The sequence below is a fragment of the Macaca mulatta genome, chromosome 1 (assembly GCF_049350105.2).
Source record: "Macaca mulatta isolate MMU2019108-1 chromosome 1, T2T-MMU8v2.0, whole genome shotgun sequence".
Lineage (NCBI taxonomy): Eukaryota > Metazoa > Chordata > Mammalia > Primates > Cercopithecidae > Macaca > Macaca mulatta.
The window spans coordinates 126,382,938-126,403,083 of record NC_133406.1 but is presented as its reverse complement, the minus strand read 5'-3'; the positions used below and the strand labels follow the sequence as shown (position 1 = coordinate 126,403,083).

General features: G+C 41.9%; 1 protein-coding gene across 21 annotated transcripts in view; it reads right to left on the bottom strand.

Annotated features, from left to right (window-relative positions):
* The window catches only part of PTPN22 (protein tyrosine phosphatase non-receptor type 22), a 69,314-nt gene that overhangs the window by 46,855 nt on the left and 2,313 nt on the right, over positions 1–20,146 (bottom strand). For 19 of the 21 annotated variants that reach the window (XR_013410729.1, XR_013410769.1, XR_013410708.1 and 16 more), the window contains exons 2-9: positions 18,730–18,817; positions 5,934–6,042; positions 5,580–5,656; positions 4,748–4,843; positions 3,671–3,709; positions 2,146–2,217; positions 1,682–1,741; positions 206–348 (exon numbers count right to left, since the gene is read on the bottom strand). Coding sequence is in view for 15 of the 21 variants with exons in the window: in XM_077982646.1 (XP_077838772.1) it covers positions 206–348; positions 1,682–1,741; positions 2,146–2,217; positions 3,671–3,709; positions 4,748–4,843; positions 5,580–5,656; positions 5,934–6,042; positions 18,730–18,817 (684 nt within the window). In the remaining 6 variants the exon portion in view is untranslated. 21 annotated transcript variants of the gene reach the window in all.

Below are 20,146 nucleotides of genomic sequence, written 5' to 3'. Positions count from 1 at the left end.
GGTCCTAGGCAACATCTCAGAGCAAGAGTCTCTAGAGTTGTACTACTTACAAGTAACTTATCAGAAAAACATGAATTTAATGCTTAGGTTGAATTTATTGTCGTTTGTTTCTGCTATTAACCTTTCCCCCTTTCAATTACAAAGTCCTGGCCAGACGCTGACATTTGGTTCATTCTAGGTAGAAGGTTTATACATAGCATCATACCTGCAGTGAATGCATATAGGAACACTGTCATCCTCTTGGTAACAACGTACATCCCAGATGAGCTCAAGGATAGGGTCTATAGATGAAGGTACATCATGGTCTGGCCAATTCTTGTAATGAAACTGGTAGATAGTTCGAGTGTCCTATAAAAAATAGCCAGATGGGAGGGGAAGAGAGGCAAGGGCAGAAAAACTACCTATTAGGTACAATGCTCACTACCTGGGGTGATGCGATTATTCCGTGGCACACAGTATTCCCATGTAACAAACCTGCACATTTACGCCCTTATGTATTATATTCATAAAATTAAAGTTGAGGCTGGGTGTGGTGGTTTACGCCTGTAATCCTAGCACTTTGGGAGGCCAAGGCAGGCAGATTACTTGAGGTCAGAAGTTCAAGACCATCCTGACCAACATGGGGAAACCCTGTCTCTACTAAAAATACAAAAATTAGCCAGGCATGGTGGCACACACCTGTAGTCCCAGCTACTGGGGAGGCTGCAGCACAAGAGTTGCTTGGACCCAGGAGGCTCAGGTTGCAGTAAGCCGAGATTGCAGCACTGCACACTCCACACTCCAGCCTGGGTGACAGAGCACAACTCTGTCCCCTCCTCCCCCCAAAAAAAAAAGTTGAAATTATTTTTAAAATAGCCAGGATAATAAGACAACTGAAGGCTGGAACTCCACCTCATTATACCAAGACATCAGTCTGGCATACTAAGTTTTATCTATATCCTTTTAGAAATTTCTTCCGGTTTCTTCTCTATAAATCTCAGGTGACCAGATGCTTTCTGAAAACAATTAAAAGTGATTTCAGGTCACTTTTGACCCCATCTGCCCCATTCACAAGAGGCAATAGCTGGATATGAAAATAGTTGGGAAACCAGTGTTTCCCAACCGGTATGCCTCAAATGTGCCACAATCATGCTGATATATTAAATCTCTTTGCCTTAGAGAAGCTGGGCAGGGCCTAGGGCAGCCTAAGCTCTCAAACTGGTCCCCAGTCTCTATGTACTGTTCAGCTTCTGTTTACCCTACAAATATTATCATTTTATATGTGTGTCATGGTAGAGAATAGATTGAAGACATACCAACGGTTTCTTCTTTTTTTCTTCTTCTTTGAGACAAGGTCTTGCTCTGTCACCCAGGCTGCAGTGCAGTGGCACCATCTCGGTTCACTGCAACCTCCGCCTCCAGGGCTCACATGATTTCTCCTGCCTAAGCCTCCTGACTAGCTGGAACCACAGGCATGCACCATCACACCCAGCTAATTTTTTTGTGTTTTTAGTAGAGACGGGTTTTTGCCATGTTGGCCAGGCTCAAAATTCTCTTGAATATGAAGACTCATTCACGACATCAAAGACCCTACCACTCCCCATTGTCTTATGCCCAGCCTTAGCTACACACATCTATATTTACTTGCCTGATCTCTATAGGCTTTTGATAAACTCAAAAGCCTTAGAGTTTTTATACTTACACTATTGAACTTAACTTTTAGAGTCCTGATTATATAATCAGATTTCCTTTTTTCAGCTTCCTAAAAAGAAAAAGAAGACCAAAATATTAGTGATTGCAAAGACAAGCTCACTATAAGGTAGACCCTGGGCCGGGCGCGGTGGCTCACGCCTGTAATCCCAGCACTTTGGGAGGCCGAGGCGGGCGGATCACAAGGTCAGGAGATCGAGACCACGGTGAAACCCCGTCTCTACTAAAAAAAATACAAAAAATTAGCCGGGCGCGGTTGTGGGCGCCTGTAGTCCCAGCTACTCGGGAGGCTGAGGCAGGAGAATGGCGTGAACCCGGGAGGCGGAGCTTGCAGTGAGCCGAGATCGCGCCACTGCACTGCAGCCTGGGCGACAGAGCGAGACTCCGTCTCAAAAAAAAAAAAAAAGGTAGACCCTGAAGGCTTTACTCAGACATGAGAACAGACATTATACTTACACAGGATATAGAGAAAGGGCCAAATTCCAGCTGCATCTCTCCTGGCTCAGCCCAGTAGCGCTCACACTTTTTCTGTTGCACAAAGTAGAATGCAGTGATTTCCCTCCATGTATTCTAGTCTCTTCGGGGGAATAAAACCCACTCCCTCATCTGGAAGCATATTTAGCTCTGTCCTTCACCTTAGGTTAGGTGCGTCTAACCCCCTTGGGCTTCAACCCCTACATTATTAAAATCTCCAAAGATGGGAAAACAAACATTAAAGGATATATAAATTACAGACTTCTTGGGAGTCTGAAAAAGTAGAAATAGAAGTCTTTGACCTATTTTCAGTATTTCACAGGAACTAACAGAAATTATATGTCTACTAAAACAGCTGCACAAGCTAAGTGAAATACCTAGTTTCCTTGGTTTTGATTAGAATTGTCAACTCAGAATGGCAACAGTAGAACAGTGATATCCAGTAAAAATATAATGTGAGCCACAAATGTAATTTTAAATTTTCAAATAGACACATTAAAAAATGAAAAGAGGTGAAATTAATTTTAATAACATATCTTAGCCCTGCATATCAAAACATTTGACATGTAACCAATATAAAATAATTATCAGATATTTGGCATTTTTTACTAAGTCTTCAAATTCCAGTGTGTATTTTATATTTATAGCTAATCTCAATTAGGATGCCAAATTTTGGAAGTATTTTATTTCCATTTAGATTTAATAAAACTTACATCTGAAAATTTTTCACATACTCAAAACAGCTTTCTGATAGCTGAATTGCATGTCAGTTTTTAAGTTTAAATCAATTAAAATAATTGAGTTCCCCAGTCACATTAGCCGTATTTTAAATGCTCAATAGCTGTATGTGTCTGGTGGATGCAATATGGGACAGCACAGGATTAAAAGCTCTGGCTGGCAGTTAAAGATATCTGATTAATAGAAATGGGCAAGTGATTTGTTAATCTTTTTTTTTTTTTTTTTTTTTTTTTTTTTTTGAGACGGAGTCTCGCTGTGTCGCCCAGGCTGGAGTGCAGTGGCCGGATCTCAGCTCACTGCAAGCTCCGCCTCCCGGGTTTCCGCCATTCTCCTGCCTCAGCCTCCCGAGTAGCCGGGACTACAGGCGCCCGCCACCTCGCCCGGCTAGTTTTTTTGTATTTTTTAGTAGAGACGGGGTTTCACCGTGTTAGCCAGGATGGTCTCGAACTCCTGACCTCGTGATCCGCCCGTCTCAGCCTCCCAAAGTGCTGGGATTACAGGCTTGAGCCACCGCGCCCGGCTGATTTGTTAATCTTAAAAGCATATTTTGTTTTTAACTTTAAAACATAGAGTCTACTGAGAAAACAAATAGGATTCTTATGAGAAAAAAAAAAATCCCCTGAGAATCACGTGGCATTGCAAAATTGAAAACTAGAAAGATGACATAAGTTTTATCTAGGCACACTTAGGTAAGTTCTGCTGCCAATTTCACCTTCCTTTTTCTTCTTTCCTTTGTTTGTAGGTCAGCAGGTACTAGTAAGTAACTTACCTTTCCCATTTCATACTCCATGCATGCCATAACAATGATCTGGGGGATGAAATAGATAGAAACTTAAACATTCATGTATAGTTAGAAAGAGCAGTTAATACATGGATCCCAGAGTCAGAAAGTATTAACCATTCTTTTTTCTTTTTTGTTGTTTTTTTTTTTTAACCAAAAAAGAAATCCTGGTAACTTATGAAACATTGCTCTTACTCTTCCTTCATTCTGACAATACTTCCCCTTTCTCTGTTCAAACCAGTAATCTTGTTACCAGATGAACCTGTCAAGGTAAGAACTTTCTAATTTTTAAATTTATTTTTATTATTTTTAAAAATTTATTTATTTTTGAGACAGGGTCTCATTCTGTCACCCAGGCTGGAGTGCTGTGGCACAATCTCAACTCACTGCAGTCTCAGACTCATGGGCACAAGCAATCCTCCCACATCAGCTTCCTGAGTAGCCGGGACTATAGGCACACACCACCACTCGCAGCTAATTTTTGCTTTTTTTGTTTTTTTTTTGTTTTTTTTGTTTTTTTTGTTTTTTGAGACGGAGTCTGGCTCTGTCGCCCAGGCTGGAGTGCAGTGGCCGGATCTTAGCTCACTGCAAGCTCCGCCTCCCGGGTTTGCGCCATTCTCCTGCCTCAGCCTCCCGAGTAGCTGGGACTACAGGCGCCCGCCACCTCGCCCGGCTATTTTTTTTGTATTTTTTAGTAGAGACGGGGTTTCACTGTGTTAGCCAGGATGGTCTCGATCTCCTGACCTCGTGATCCGCCCGTCTCGGCCTCCCAAAGTGCTGGGATTACAGGCTTGAGCCACCGCGCCCGGCGATTTTTGTATTTTTTGTAGAGACAGGGTTTTGCCACATTGCCCAGGCTGGTCTAGAACCCCTAGGCTCAAGCTATCCACCCCTCTTGGCCTCCCAGAGTACACCTGGCTAAGAACTTTCATTTCCTTAGACAAGAATGGCATTGTGATTCTGACTAAAAGAGGCCTGAACCCTGAAGTTCCACTGACCAATTTTTTAAAGGCACTGTTTTTAATAAAGTAGAGAATAAAGTAACAGAAGCAACGCTATACTTACAAGGACGTTGTATTCCCAAATCATCCTCCAGAAGTCCAGGAGGGTTGTAGATAAAGGACCCTGGGTGGCAATATAAGTCTTGGGTCCATAAACTCCCTAAAGGGGAACAGAAATTACGTGGCGTGACTACAAATAATACCGTGTTCTCACCTAGTCCTCCCCTTCCCTTTTTTTTTTTTTTTTTTTTTGAGACAGTCTCACTGTGTTACTCAAGCTGGGGTGCAGTGGCATAATCACGGCTCACTGCAGCCTTGACCTCCTGTTCTCAAGCAATCCCCTTACTCAGCCTCTCCAGTAGCTGGGACTACAAGCACATGCCACCACACCTGTTTAATTTTTTAACTTTTTGTTGAGATGGGGTCTCATATGTTGCCCAGGCTGGTCTCAAATTCTTGGGTTCAAGTGATCCTCCCGCGTCAGCCTCCCAAAGTGCTGGGATTACATGCATGAGCCACTGAGTCCAGCCAGCCCTCCCCTTTTTTTAGGTATCTAGGGAAATGTGGACTGCTTTTATTTTCTTTTTCTTTTTTTTAGATGGGAGTCTGGCTCTTGTCGCCCAGGCTGGAGTGCAGTGGCCTGATCTCAGCTCACTGCAACCTCCACCTCCCAGGTTCAAGCAATTCTCCTGCCTCTGCCTCCTGAGTAGCTGGGACTACAGGCGCACACCATCACGCCTGGCTAATTTGTGTACTTTTAGTAGAGACAGGGTTTCACCATGCTGGCCAGGCTGGTCTTGAAACCGTGACCTCTGGTGATCTGCCCACCTTGGCCTCCCAAAGTGCTAGGATTACAGGCGTGAGCCACTGCGCCCGGCTATTTTCTTTCACTGTACCTTAATGAAGTTGGCATTGATGTAGCTGGAATCCTCATCAGAGGTTATCAGGGATAGTTCTACCCGGCTATAATCATCTATAATACAAAAGACAGACATAGTATAATTAAGAGAGCTTAGTCAGCAGATTTAAGTCAGGGCCTAACACTGTGAATAGTGTATGCTCATGCGTGAACAAGTGAATGAATGAATGAATGAATGAATGAATGAATATTCTTTTGCAGTCATAAATAGTACAAACTAAGTTGTCAATACTATGTTCCAAGGTCAGGATCAGTAAGCAGTGGGTACAAAGAAATAGTAATGATTGAGGTTGGGAGAAAGTATGAGTTTATAGAGAGAAATGGAACTTACAGGGTAAAATATCCTTATATCTGTTTTTCTTGATATTCTTGGGCTTCTCAGCCACAGTTGTAGGATAGGTTTTGTCTGCCTTGTACTTGGTAGATTGCCTTTTCAGCTTCTGTAATAAGATTCCAAGAATAATTAATCTTCATAGAGAAATGGGGTAAGAAGCTATCTCTAAAGAGCTTTCCTTTTCCACTGGCAAAACATTCTACCTCAACCCTTTTATTATCTTCTGGTTCTGACTCCATTCAGGACAGAGCTGCAGAGCATAAAGAGACCGGAGTTCAGTGACATTTGGGGAAGTGAAAAGATCACACTTACTGCAGCTGAGCCATAGATAGTGTGAACTTAAAGGTGAAAGTTGTGAATATTTTAAGAACCAAATATCTTCTGGAAGCAAGCTATATGCTCCACCCAAAGGCAGATATTAAAAGCTTAATTTACTTTCTTCATAACTGCTTTTTAGTTAAATGGTCAACTGGAAAATTATTAAGTTCCATTAGTCTTTTTACTTCAGATCACTTTTTTTTTTTCTAAGTAGAAGTGGAGCTTAAGCTGAATAAAATCTGTCTGTATCTAGCAAAATTTCAAAGATTTCAGTTCCAAAAGCAGTCACTTTTTTTTTTTTTAAATAGAGTTTCACTCTGTCACCCAGGGTGGAGTACAGTGGCTTGGTCACAGCTCAATGCAGCCTCAACTTTCTGGGCTCAGGTGATTCTCCCACCTCAGTCTCACCTCCCACCTCAGCCTCACCTCCCACCTCAGCCTTACCTCCTGAAAGCTGGGACCACAGGCGCGAGCATCACACCTGAATAGTTCTCATATTTTCAGTAGAGAAGGGATTTCACCATGTTGCCCAGGCTGGTCTCAAACTCCTGGGCTCAAGCAATCCACCTTCCTTGGCCTCACATAACTTTTATTACAGTATATTATCATAATTGTTGTATTGTATTACTAGCTATTATTGCTAATCTCTTGTTGTGCCTAATTTATAAATTGACCTTAATTAAAGATATGTATGTATAGGTAAAAACAACATAGTATGCATAGGATTTGGTACTATCTGCAGTTTCAGGCATCTACTGTAGGTCTTCAAACACATCCTCTGTAGAGAGAGCCTACGGTAATTTGAATTCCTCTAGATTTTCAGAACTGGATTTGAGAGGAGAGATACTGAACTGATATCTTTTTGTTTGTTTGTTTGCTTGCTTTACTTTGAACCCCAAGAAGCTATTGAACTATCTTTATACCATATTTTTACTTCAAGATGGATATGGATAGAAATGGACTAATTTGGGAATTTAAGGACACATGAAAGACTATGCTGAATTTCAGCTGAAGTTACACCAATTTTTCAAATCTCCCTGCTCTTAAGCAACCCCAGAATGATCATTTTCAGGTTGCTGTTGATCCCAGGGCTGCTGAAAAGATCTCAAGTCCCAGAACAGTTTATTCTAGGAATCTCCAGAACTAAGCTCAGTGCATACTCCTTGTTATACTGTTTTTATTTATTTTTGTTTTATTTTGCTTTTGGAACACTTTCTAGGGAGAATGCTATACACAAACCCCTTTGCGTAAGATATGCTTCAATTAATTTGGCAAAATGTTATAGATAAAGGTGATGGATATGTGTGTATGTGTCCTATATTTGTTTAGCTGCCTTCACTGCCACCTTCAACAATGAGGCAGAATGGCTTTTATTTGTCCTACTCCTTTTCTCCCCCTGGAGTAATCTAGCTGGATGACAAAGGGAGACACTCTTAGCAAAACATCACACAGGAAATGCCTACAGAATAATTCATTTGCAATGTATGAAAGATTTGATTTTTTCCCTTCAAACATCTTAAGGTCATACCACTGTGAAGACTTCCTTTTTCTTTCTGCATTTTTTTTTTTTAGACAGTGTCTCGCTCTATTGCCCAGGCTGGCGTGCAATGGCATAGTCTCAGTTCGCTGCAACCTCTGCGGCACGGGTTCAAGCAATTCTCATGCCTCAGCCTCCCAAGTAGCTGGGATTACAGGCGCCTGCCACCACGCCTGGCCAATTTTTTGTATTTTTAGTAGAGACAGGATTTCACCATGTTGGCCAGGATGGTCTCGATCTCCTGACCTCGTGATCTGCCTGCCTTGGTCTCCCGAAGTGCTGGGATTACAGGCGTGAGCCACCGCGTCCAGTCAATTTTCTTTTGTATTTTTAGTAGAGATGGGGTTTCGCCATGTTGGTCAGGCTGGTCTTGAACTCCTGACCTCAAGTGATCCCCCCACCTCGGCCTCCCAAAGTGCTGGAATTACAGGCGTGAGCCACCGCGCCCGGCAGGCTTCATTTTTCTCTTCCACCTCTCTTCCTGCCAGACACCTGGGATCCAATACCCCAACAAAGAACACATTAGGGCACAATTAGGACAGAAGAAGTGATAAACTACACCAGAAAAGGAGGAACTCTGAGAGTAGAAAGCAAAAGGGTATAAAAGAGGAAGCAGGGTCATGGGGATGGGTTTAAGTTTGGGAAGAAAAGATACGAGATCTAAAGGGTGAAGTTATTTCTCTGCCAAGTACAAGGTAGGGGGTGTGAGTTCCCTAGAAGAGGTACCATCAAGAGAAGTCAGGGGAATAGTTGCCAAGAGGATAAAGTGAAGAGGCTGGGTGTGGTGGCTCACACCTGTAATCCCAGCACTTTTGGAGGCCGAGGCAGGCAGATCACTAGGTTAGGAGTTCGAAATCAGCCTGGCCAACATCGTGAAACCCCATCTCTACTAAAAATACAAAAAAAAAAAAAAAAAATTAGCTGGGCGTGGTGGCTGACCCCTGTAATCCCAGCTACTCAGGAGGCTAAGGCAAGGAGAATCGCTTGAACCTGGGAGGAAGAGATTGCAGTGAGCCAAGATCACGCCACTGCACTCCAGTCTGTCATCCAGCCTGGGTGACAGTGTGAGACTCCGTCTCAAAAAAAATAAAAATAAAAAAGAGAATAAAGTGAAGAGAGAGCTCAGCATCCCGTATGGGCCCTGAAATAGGGTGGAATATGTGAGAAACCAGATTCTGTGTATGCTTGATAAGCTAATAGTAAGTTCATTTGGTTTGTAGATGATACTACCCCTTTCGTTTCAAGAAAGGAGAGGAGAACGGGGATCCTGGCCAGTATAACAAGGAGTACTAGATTCTAGAAATTCGGATTGAGTCATTTGCATGTTATTCTCATAGACTAGTAAATAAAATAAAGTCACTCCCAAAAGAGAACAGAAAGTAAAAGAAAGTACAAGACCACGATATCTTTGCCTTGAAGGACTACATTATTGAATAGAAGACATAGCATTTTAGAGACATTTTAGAGAGAGGAAAATCAAACTTGGCCCTCCTGTGCTAGGTGGGAGAACACAAAGTTTGGTTATCTCCAGAACTTTGCAAGGTCGTTCCTCCGTGCCTTGCAAATATAGGTCAGTATTATCCCAAGCCTCCATCAGGACAGAAAAAGCGCAAGTGGTAAGGAATGGCATTAGGAGTTCAGGCCTCTAAATCCAGTAATCAGGAGAACTACCAACAGGAATGGAGGACAAAACTGAATTGTCTGAGCGTGCAGTGCAATCATCTTCAACAAGATCAACAAACTTATCGAGGTTAGTTTCCAGTGCAATAGTGGGGCAAATGGGTAGGTGGGTAGGCAATAGCTAAATTGGGGTGAGTAAACCAAGAGGTTCAACTTTAGATACATAAAATGTGAGAAAATGGCAAGAAATGTGTGTGTTTGTTTGTTGGTTGGTTGGTTTTTGAGACAGAGTCTTGCCTTGTCGCCCAGCAGAGAGTGCAGTGGTGCAATCTTGGCTCACCTCGACCTCTGCCTCCCAGGTTCAAGTGATCCTCCCGCCTCAGCCTCCTGAGTAGCTGGGAATACAGGCACCTGCCACCATGCCCAGCTAATTTTTGTATTTTTTTTAGAGATGGGGTTTTACCACATTGGCCAGGCTGGACTTGAACTCTTGACCTCAAGTGATCCGCCTGCCTCAGCCTCCCAAAGTGCAGGGATTACAGGCGTGAGCCACTGTGCTTAGCCAAGAAATGTGTTTTAAGTGTCCTGTGAGTAAATGAAAATATAGGACTAGATGGTCCCTAGTGAGAGACTAGAGTTGGAGTTAGAGAAGTCAGCTTCAGAGGTGATGTGATACATTTATTCTGGTGGTGGCATTTTTAAAAATTGCACATTAATGTGCACAAAGGTCAAGAAATGCCGATAGATATGTTCAAGTGATAGGCTGATTCCCAGGAATGAGTAGTGTCAATTCATAGATGTTTGTGCACTTGCTCTGTAGGATGTACCATGTTGATAACTGTTTGGTTAGTATCATTACTGTAATACATACAGAACCAGGATGTATCTATGTCTCCTTTATAGAACCAAGATGTAACCAGAGCTTTGATCTGTCTCTGGTCTTCTATTGAGTCTCCAGAAGTTGCTATAGTACCAGTCTGAATTCTAGTATATTTTAAATCATTAGCACTTAAACCTGGCCTTCAGAACTAGTTATCTTCTTTCTATTGGGATTCAATGAATCGTTCATATTTAATAAATGCCTTTTTTTTTTTTTTTAAGATGGGGTCTCACTCTGTCATCCAGGCTAAAGTTTAGTGGCGTGATCTCGGCTCACTGCAACTTCGCCTGCAGTGAATCACTTGTGGTAAGCCAAGATCGCACCATTGCACTCTGGTCTGGGCAAAAAGAGCAAAACTCCGTCTCAAAAAAACAAACCAACAAAAAAAAAAAACTGAAATTGTGGTAAGTGCTATGAAAAATAACATATGGTGCTAATAAGAACTTATAATAGAAGATTTGATCTATTCAAAGAGGTCCAGAAAGCTTTCTCTGGCCAGGTGTGGTGGCTCATGGTTGTAATCCCAGCACTTTGGGAGGCTGAGGCTGGAGGATCACTTGAGTCCAGGAAGTCAAGTCTGCAGTGAGCTATAATCAAGCCATGGCACTCCAGCTTGGGTGACACAGCAAGACTCTGTCTCCAAAAAAAAAAAAAAAAAAAGGAAAGAAGAAAAGAAAAGAAAGCTTTCTCTGAAGAAGTGACCACCAAATTGAGATCTAAAGAATTATTAGTCGGGCATGGTGGCTCACACCTGTAATCTCAACACTTTGGGAGGCTGAGATGGGAACCCCAGAGGTTGAGGCTGCAATGAGCCATGATCACACCACTGGACTCCAGCCTAGATGACCAAGTGAGGCCCTGTCTCAAAAAAAAAAAAAAGGCCAGGCACTGTGGCTCATGCCTATAATCCCAGCACTTTGGGAGGCCAAGGTGGGCAGATCACGAGGTCGGGAGATCGAGAGACCATCCTGGCTAACATGGTGAAACCTGATCTATACTAAAAATACAAAAAATTAGCCGGGCATGGTGGCATGCACCTGTAGTCCCAGCCACTCAGGAGGCTGAGGCAGGAGAATCACTTGAACCCAGGAAGCAGAAGTTGCAGTAAGCAGAGATCGCGCCACTGCACTCCAGCCTGGGAGACAGAGCAAGACTCCGTCTCAAAAAAATAAAATAAAATAAAATAAAGTAAAAGTACTAAATGTTATCTAGGTAAACAGGAGTGTGAGGAATGTTCAAGGCAGAGGTAACAACATGTGTGCAAGGCCCTATGGCAGAGGAAGCATGGCAAGGACAAGAAAATGAGCATGCTATAAGAAGCTGGAGAGACACTATGTAGGGTATTGGTAGCCATTTTAAAAGGTTCTTTGGGAGGTACATGAAGTTCTATTTGTGAAGCACTTTTAGCACAGAGTCTGGAACACAGTTCTATGGATTAGCTGTTGTGACTGTGGAAAGCAGATGAACAGAAAACGTATATAAGGAAATGCAGATTTAAAATAATCATGGAACATTTTCAGGCTCAGAAATCAAATAAGTGAAATTAGCATAATAAAGTACTATTTTATGCTAGTTATATCAGAAAAAAAAAACATGATTTTTACCTGATACAGTTTAAGAGGTTAAGAGGCTTTGAAAAAAAACAGACTGGTTTCAAATCTGGGTTTTGCCATTTCATGGGTAAAATGAACATAATATTCTCCTCTTGGGGTCGTTGTAATGATTAAATGAGATCATATATGGCAAAGCACTTCGCAGATTGCCTGATACATAGTAAGTAGGCAAAATTTTTTCATCTTTTATTCTTTTTTATATTTATTAAGTCTAGCAGAGTGGTAGAGAAGATGATAAATTCACATATTGCAAATTAGAAAAACTCCTTTGGAAATACATTTGGTAATACTTAACCAATTAGATGCTAATAGTCTTTGACCCAGTAATAACATTTTTGGGGATCTAGCCTAAGGATTAATCCAAAAGAAGGGAAAAACCACATGGAAAAATATATTCATATTAGTGTTATCAATAATCATTAAAAATTAGAAATTACTCAAATGTCTAACAATGGAGAAATAATTAAATTATTTGGATATTACTATGTCTCAGGAAGTTTATATACTTATAATCTTCACAGCAGTTCCTCAAAGTGAATATTATTCCCAGTAATTATTCGATTACTGACTTAATCAAAGGTCACACAGCTAATCATGGGCATAACCTAAATTCAAAGCAAGATTTATATGACTCCGAAGTTTTTATGACTTCAGATGATAAAGCAAGACTACCTGAACTTGAAATTCAATTCCACCACTTACTAGCTATGTGACCCTGAGCAAGTTAATTAACCTCTCTGTTTGTTTCCTCACCTATAAAATGGAAATGAAAACAGTACCTTCCTCAATGGAGTAAATGAGTTGATACATGAGTGTTTAGAACAGTGTCTATAAGAGGTATACAAGCATTCTCTATTATGATTATTATTCTTTCATTATAAAAAACAGATGGACAGACCGGGTGCAGTGGCTCACACCTGTAATCCCAGTACTTTGGGAGGCCAAGGCGGGCAGATCACGAGGTCAAGAGATCGAGACCATCCTGGCCAACATGATGAAACCCTGTCTCTACTAAAAATACAAAAATTAGCTGGGTGTGGTGGTGCACTCCTGTAGTCCCAGCTACTCGAGAGACTGAGGCAAGAAAATAGCTTGAACCCGGGAGGAGGAGGTTGCAGTGAGCCGAGATCACGGCACTGCACTCCAGCCTGGTGACAGAGTAAGACTCCTCAAAAAACAACAACAACAACAACAAAAACCCACATGGACAAATACATGTCCATGTGATGATGCTGCATTATCAACCATTAAAAATTATATACATTTTAATCAGCCTGATAATTTTGGTATAATGGTAAGTGAAAATATGAGAATACAAAATTGTACCTATGCTATAATAACCATAATATAAAAAATTATATAAATGGACAAGAACTAGAAGATCCACACAAAAAAGCTGTTGTTGGTTTTCGTGTGTGTGTATGACAGGGTCCCACTCTGTCATCCTGGCTGGAGTGCAGTGGTGCAGTCTCAGCTCACTACAACCTCCATCTCCTGTGATCAAGCAATCCTCTCACTTCAGCCTCCAAGGTAGCTGGGACTACAGGCATGTACCACCACGTCTGGCTAATTTTTTATATTTAGTAGAGACGGGTTTCACCATGTTGCCCAGGCTGGTCTCAAACTCCTGGACTCAAGCTATCTGCTCGCCTCAAAGTGCTGGGATTACAGGCACGAGCCACCTCACCTGGCCAAGATCCACAAAAAAAGTTTTGATTTGTTAGAATGTTGGTACTATGGTGAGTTTACTTTCTTTTAACTTTCAATAACATTGTTTTATAAGAATAACAATAATAAGGAATGTTTGAAAGTACCTTTAGAAATTTCAACAGTATAGTTGCATCCTGCTGTTTCTGCTGTGTAGAAGCTATACTAACTATGCACTATGCACTTACCCTAAAACTAGGTCCTTTGAGAGACTCAGTGTCATTGAATGAAGTAGAACACTATTGGATAAGGATTAATTTCACAGCTCTGTAATAAGACAGATCTGAGTTAAATTTCATCCCTATGGCTGAACAGCTGAGTGAGCTTAGGCCAATTATTTAACTTCTCAGCGCTTCAGTTTCCTCATTTGTAAGTCAGAAATCACAGTTGTAGCTATTTCACAGGGTTTTCTTAAGGAATAGTAAATAAGAAAATGAATGTTGATGTTTCCTTGACTACCCCACCCAGATTGTCACAATTATATTAAATATTTAATATACTAATTAGCTTGTTTAATGTCTGCCTCTCTAAGACATATCTATTGTCTTACAAAATAAGCTCCACTAAAGCATGGAGTATTGCATTGCATTCCTAGCATCTAGGGCATTACTTTGCACACAATAAGCACTCAATGAATGTTTATATGAATGTATAAAAACCTTAGATGGGTGGTCAGTGGTAGCTTCAACTACAGAAAAGTTACTGAATTTAGTCCTGGCACAGGGAAAAGACGTAAGCAGCATGGCATTGGCTTCAGCTGTCATAACAGGACTGCCACATCGAATTATGAATACAGTCCTCTCAGTATCTGTGAGGGACTGGTTCCAGGACTACCCCCTTCAAGATACCAAAATCTATGGATGCTCAAGTCCCTCATATAAAATGGCATAGTATTGCCGGGCGCGGTGGCTCACGCCTGTAATCCCAGCACTTTGGGAGGCCGAGGCGGGCGGATCACAAGGTCAGGAGATCGAGACCACGGTGAAACCCCGTTTCTACTAAAAATACAAAAAATTAGCCGGGCGCGGTGGCGGGCGCCTGTAGTCCCAGCTACTCAGGAGGCTGAGGCAGGAGAATGGCGTGAACCCGGGAGGCGGAGCTTGCAGTAAGCCGAGATTGCGCCACTGCACTCCAGCCTGGGCGACAGAGCGAGACTCTGTCTCAAAAAAAAAAAAAAAGGCATAGTATTTACACATACTATACACGTCCTCTTGTATATTTTAAATCATCTCTAGATTACTTGTAATACCTAATACAATGTAAATGCTAGATAAATTGTTGTTATGCTTTACATTTTTTATTTTTTGTTGTTGTGTTATTTTTGGTTTTTTTTCCCAAATATTTTTGATCCATAGTTGGTTGAATCCAAGGATGTAGAACTTGGGGATACAGAGGGCCATCTGTATTGTTCTCTGTACAAAGATGTCTGGCCAAGAAGGAAGTGGAGACTGAAATCTGAACCATGGACCTGGGGAAAGGGTAAAGGGGTTAGGATGCCCAGGGAATCTACCTGGAAATAGATATGCATTTTGATAATTTCCCTAAAGGTACCACCAGTTAAGTGAACAGTGGCCTTGTGTCACAGAATTGGTCCTCCAACCTCAGAAACATAAAATCCTGGGAGAATACATTAAGGGCTCAAGATGGGACATGGAACATGACCAGATGGAAAGCCCTCCGATTTAGTGGCAGTATTTTCCTTGTCCAAGCAAGCAATGTAGCCTCATTCACCACTCCTCTACTCCCCCAAAGCTCTCTCTCTGGTGTCTCATCTGAAACCTTTAGATGGAGCTGAGAGGAAGACTATTTTTCCACTGGAGGACATGAGTCAGTGAACAGTGAGGTTACACTTAATCACCACCCAAAAACAAGGTCCTAAAAATCAGGAGCTAGAAAAGCAAGGAAGTGATTAATATAAAAGTCAGCATAGTGATTATCCCTTGACCAGGGTAGGACAGGACAGGGTGGGATGGGGGCAGCGGACCTGATGGGGCAGGGGTCTTCGGGGGTCTGACAGTTTCTTGACTTGGGTGGTGGTTACACTGCTAATGGTTGCTTTACAATTATACTTAGATGTTTTATGTACTTTTCTAAATGTGTATTATATTGAACAATATTCAGCAGCTTAAAAAAACTATAACAAGTTTTTAAGCAGGGAAAAAATGACCAGATTTGGCTGGGTGCAGTGGCTCACGCCTATAATACTAGTACTTTGGGAGGCTGAGGCGAGTGGATTACCTGATTGGCTAGACTAGCCTGGTCAACATGGTGAAACCTTGTCTCTACTAAGAATACAAAATTAGCCGGGCGTGGTGGCTCATGCCTATAATCCCAGCTACTTGGGAGGCTGAGGCAGGAAAATCACTTGAACCAAGGAGGTGGAGGCTGCAGTGAGCCAAGATCGTGTCATTGCATTCCAGCCTGGGTGACAAGAGCAAAACTCCGTCTCCAAGAAAAAAAAAAAAGACCAAATTTGTATGATTAAAAGAGCACTTGGGTGTTGAACTGAAAATTGATTGAAGGTAGGGCAAGGCTAGATGCAGAGAAGCCAGTTAGGAAGTAGCTGCTATATTTTAGTGAGAAACTACAATGACTTTAGCTGAGAAATGGTAAAATATTAGGGATATAGTCTACATTATTATTATTTTTTTTTTTTTTTTGAGACAGAGGTTCGTTCTTGTTGTCCAGGCTGGCGTGCAACAGCTGTATCTCGGCTCACTGCAACCTCTGCCTCCCGAGTTTAAGCAATTCTCCTGCCTCTTGAGTAGCCTCTTGAGTAGCTAGGATTACAGGTGCCCGCCACCACGCCCAGCTAATTTTTGTATTTTTAGTAGAGATGGGGTTTCATTATGTTGGCCAGGCTGGTCTCAAACTCCTGAGCTCAGGCAATCCGCCCACCTCGGCCTCCTAAAGTGCTGGGTTTACAGGCGTGAGCCACAGGACCTGACCAGTCTGCATTATTTTTAGAAACACAACTAAAATAAAACAGAGGCCCGGCACTGCCCATCAGCCCACTTTTTACATCTATGCCTTGGGTTACTTTGGCTTAGGAATTATAGTGCAGGGGCAGGGACATGTATACACATGTCCTACTTAACTCCTTTCAGGTAACTCTACCAGAGGGGCTCAGACTGCTCAGCCAGTGGCAGTGAGAGCACATTTTTCATAGTACCACAAGATTATCCACGTTGAGCTGACATCGGAGTTCCTGTCATAATATCTAATCACTCAATAATATCTAATTACTCAAGACATTCAGAGTGTTTTCACATCTACTATCTGGTACCAGAGTTTTAGCTCCAAGAGGCAAAGGTTGGCCGGGCGCGGTGGCGCAAGCCTGTAATCCCAGCACTTTGGGAGGCCGAGACGGGAGGATCACGAGGTCAGGAGATCGAGACCATGCTGGCTAACACGGTGAAACCCCGTCTCTCCTAAAAAAATACAAAAAATTAGCCGGGCGAGGTGGCAGGCGCCTGTAGTCCCAGCTCCTTGGGAGGCTGAGGCAGGAGAATGGCGTGAACCCAGGAGGCGGAGCTTGCAGTGAGCTGAGATCCGGCCACTGCACTCCACCCTGGGTGACAGAGCGAGACTCCGTCTCAAAAAAAAAAAAAAAAAAAAAAAAAAAAAAAAAAAAAAAACAAGAGGCAAAGGTTTTGGTTCTTTTTGTTCACCGCTATATTTTTAGTGCTTAGAACTGAACTTGGTACCTACTAAGTGCTCAATAAATAGTACTCAGTAAATGACCACATTTAATTATTGTTATTGATATTTAATCATCACAACAATCCTGTGAGGATAGGTAGGACATTAATTATTATCCCCATTTTATAAGTTAGAAAACAGAAAGATTTAAGAACATGTCAAATACTTGGTAATTTAGTGAAAAAAATCATGATTAAATTTCAGGTTTGTACTTCAGTTCTCCCTTTTCCCCCCATTTCTTCACAGCTGAAGAGCTAAGGTTTAAAATTCTTATATCTCTGAAACACCAGCTGTAAGTATTCTAAAATACATGATAGGTACTATTAGACACCCTATGTTATCTGATGTCTCAGCTTGTAGGGTGAATGAGGCCTACCCAGCTGCCATTGCATCAATAGTCACAGTTCTCTCAAAGGAGATGCATTGTTGTTCTGGGTAATCTAATCCACCCAACCTGAACCTATCTTATACTCATGTTTCTCTCTGTGACCTACACTTGTCTCTACTCTCCATCCTAGCCATTCTACTTCTCCAAGAAAAAGAAGTTAAGGAAGGCCTGTTATTGAAAAAACACGTTATAATATATTTTTCATATGAAAAATAAAAGAAAAATGATGGCCAGACATAGTGGTTCATGCCTGTAATCCCAGCATTTTGGGAGGCGAGATGGGAGGAGTGCTTGAAGCCAGGAGTTCGAGACGAGCCTGGGCAACAAAGCAAAGCGCGTCTCTCCAGAAAAAAAAAAAAATTTTTTTTTAATTAGCCAGGCATGGCGATACACACCTGTGGCCCCAGCTACTCAGGAGGCTGAGGCAGAAGAATCACTTGAGGCCAGGAGTTCAAGGCTACAGTGAACTATGGTTGCACTGCTGCACTCCAGCCTGGGTGACAGGGTAAGATCCTGACTCTTAAAAAAAAAAAAAAACTGTGGCAGTGGGTAGTTTTGGTGCTCTTCAAAAACCTTTGTCAGCCAAATGGAATCCCAAGGGGAGGCTAAAAATGTAATATTGTATGAAAAGTTAACATTGGTCTCTTTCTTCTTAATATTAATTAAAATTAGTAATATGAAGCATAAACCACAACTCAGATATCTGGATGATATCTGGGGAAATCTGGATGTTCAATTAATATTAGTGGTTTTATATCTGGAGTTGTATATGTCTTCTGTAGGATTCCTAACCAAACTCCAAAGAGCTAGCAAACAAAATATTAAAACCAGTAATTTTGAGAGAATACGTAAAATACATGCAAACCAGTCAGAGAAGTCAGACTTTAGTTTGCCTTTTTTTCTGTCTTCCCCTTCAAGGCCTGATATTTACTTTATCCCAAGGGCAATTTGGTCTCAGAAAATTGGACCCACATAGTCAGTTAAATAGCGTATGTAACTACCCTGAGAGGGTCACACACAGAACTCACCAGAAATTCATTGGTAAATTCCTCTTTGTTAATTTTCTTGCTTTGGGCCTCATCCAGGAACTTCTGCAGAATTTCTCTTTGGTCCATGCTGCAGAGCAAGAGAAATAGTCTATAAGCAGGTTGAGGGAGGGCATGTCAAATGTGTGTCATGGCCGAGACACCTCCAAAAAGCCACTGCTGCCGCCTGAGCAGAGCATGCTGAAGTCTGTGGTTTACTGACTTCATCACAAGCCCTAGAGGAAATTAGTACGTAACCACCTTCTGTGGTCACATAACACAGCCATTATCTTGCTCCAGGGCCCTAGCGCCTTCCTTCTCAGCAAAGGAACCTGGTTACAATTCAAATTTTTAACAAACAAGAGGCTAACCGGAACATAAATTGTGGTCTGCTTAACTCTGAGATTATTCCATTCCATCACTCATACGCAAAACCCACCTTTCTTCTTGCCTCCCAGAGAAAGAGCAGAATTACAGGTCTCCTGCATGAGTTCTGTCTCTCCCCATTTCCCCAGTGAGCACAAGGGCCCAGTTGACACCTTCTGTTTCCTTATGTCCCAGGTGAACTCTGCAAAGTTCATTTAGGCCCAGGAAAGAAGACAGACACCATTTAGAGTTACATGTCTTCTACCCCGACTGTTCATCAAAAGGTTTCTTGTCAGTGTGATCAATGAGAAACTTCTGTTCATCACAGAAGGTGTTTTTATTCATAACTTTTAAGTCTGCTATATATACCTCAAACTCTCTTTTGAATGAAGCAAAGTCAGATGCTTCTGACAGTCTGTGTCTCCCCCAGGACTGGGGAAGTGCTGACCTCCATTAGGGGAAGTGTTCATTTCAGCACCTCTTCAACCCTCCCAGTAGCCTTTGAAGCTTCACTTGGGTTCTGGATATAAAGACTAAGAGTGTTGGTCTATACAGGATCCAGAGCAAGTGACCCCCACAAGGAGCACCTGACCAGGCAGTTAGCACAATATCCTGCATATGTAATGCTGGTAAACTGTGATGGAAAGAAAAGAAAGTAAACTCAACCACCTTGCTGACAACATTGTAACTTTTAGGGCAGAAAGCCTGAAGAACTGTTTGTAAAGAACACATTTCTACTCTGCAACCAATGTCTTAGGAAATAAATTTGTTTCAGGAAGTTATGCTGTGCCTGTGGCATTTTGGCCCTGAAAGGCAGGCTCTTCTAGAAAAAGCTTCCACATCTCAGCTTGCATAACCTCTCAATGGGTACAAGTCTACCCAAGTGCCTAATTCAGTGTGAGAACATCCCAAAATCAGCATATCATCTTTGTTGAAGGCAGAAGTTCAACAAATGTTAACAAAATTAGTCTTGATCCTAGGAAAACTGGGAAATGTGTTGTTAGGGCTTCCTCTATTTAAGATATTAGCAATCCTTTCTGTTTTGCAACATTAT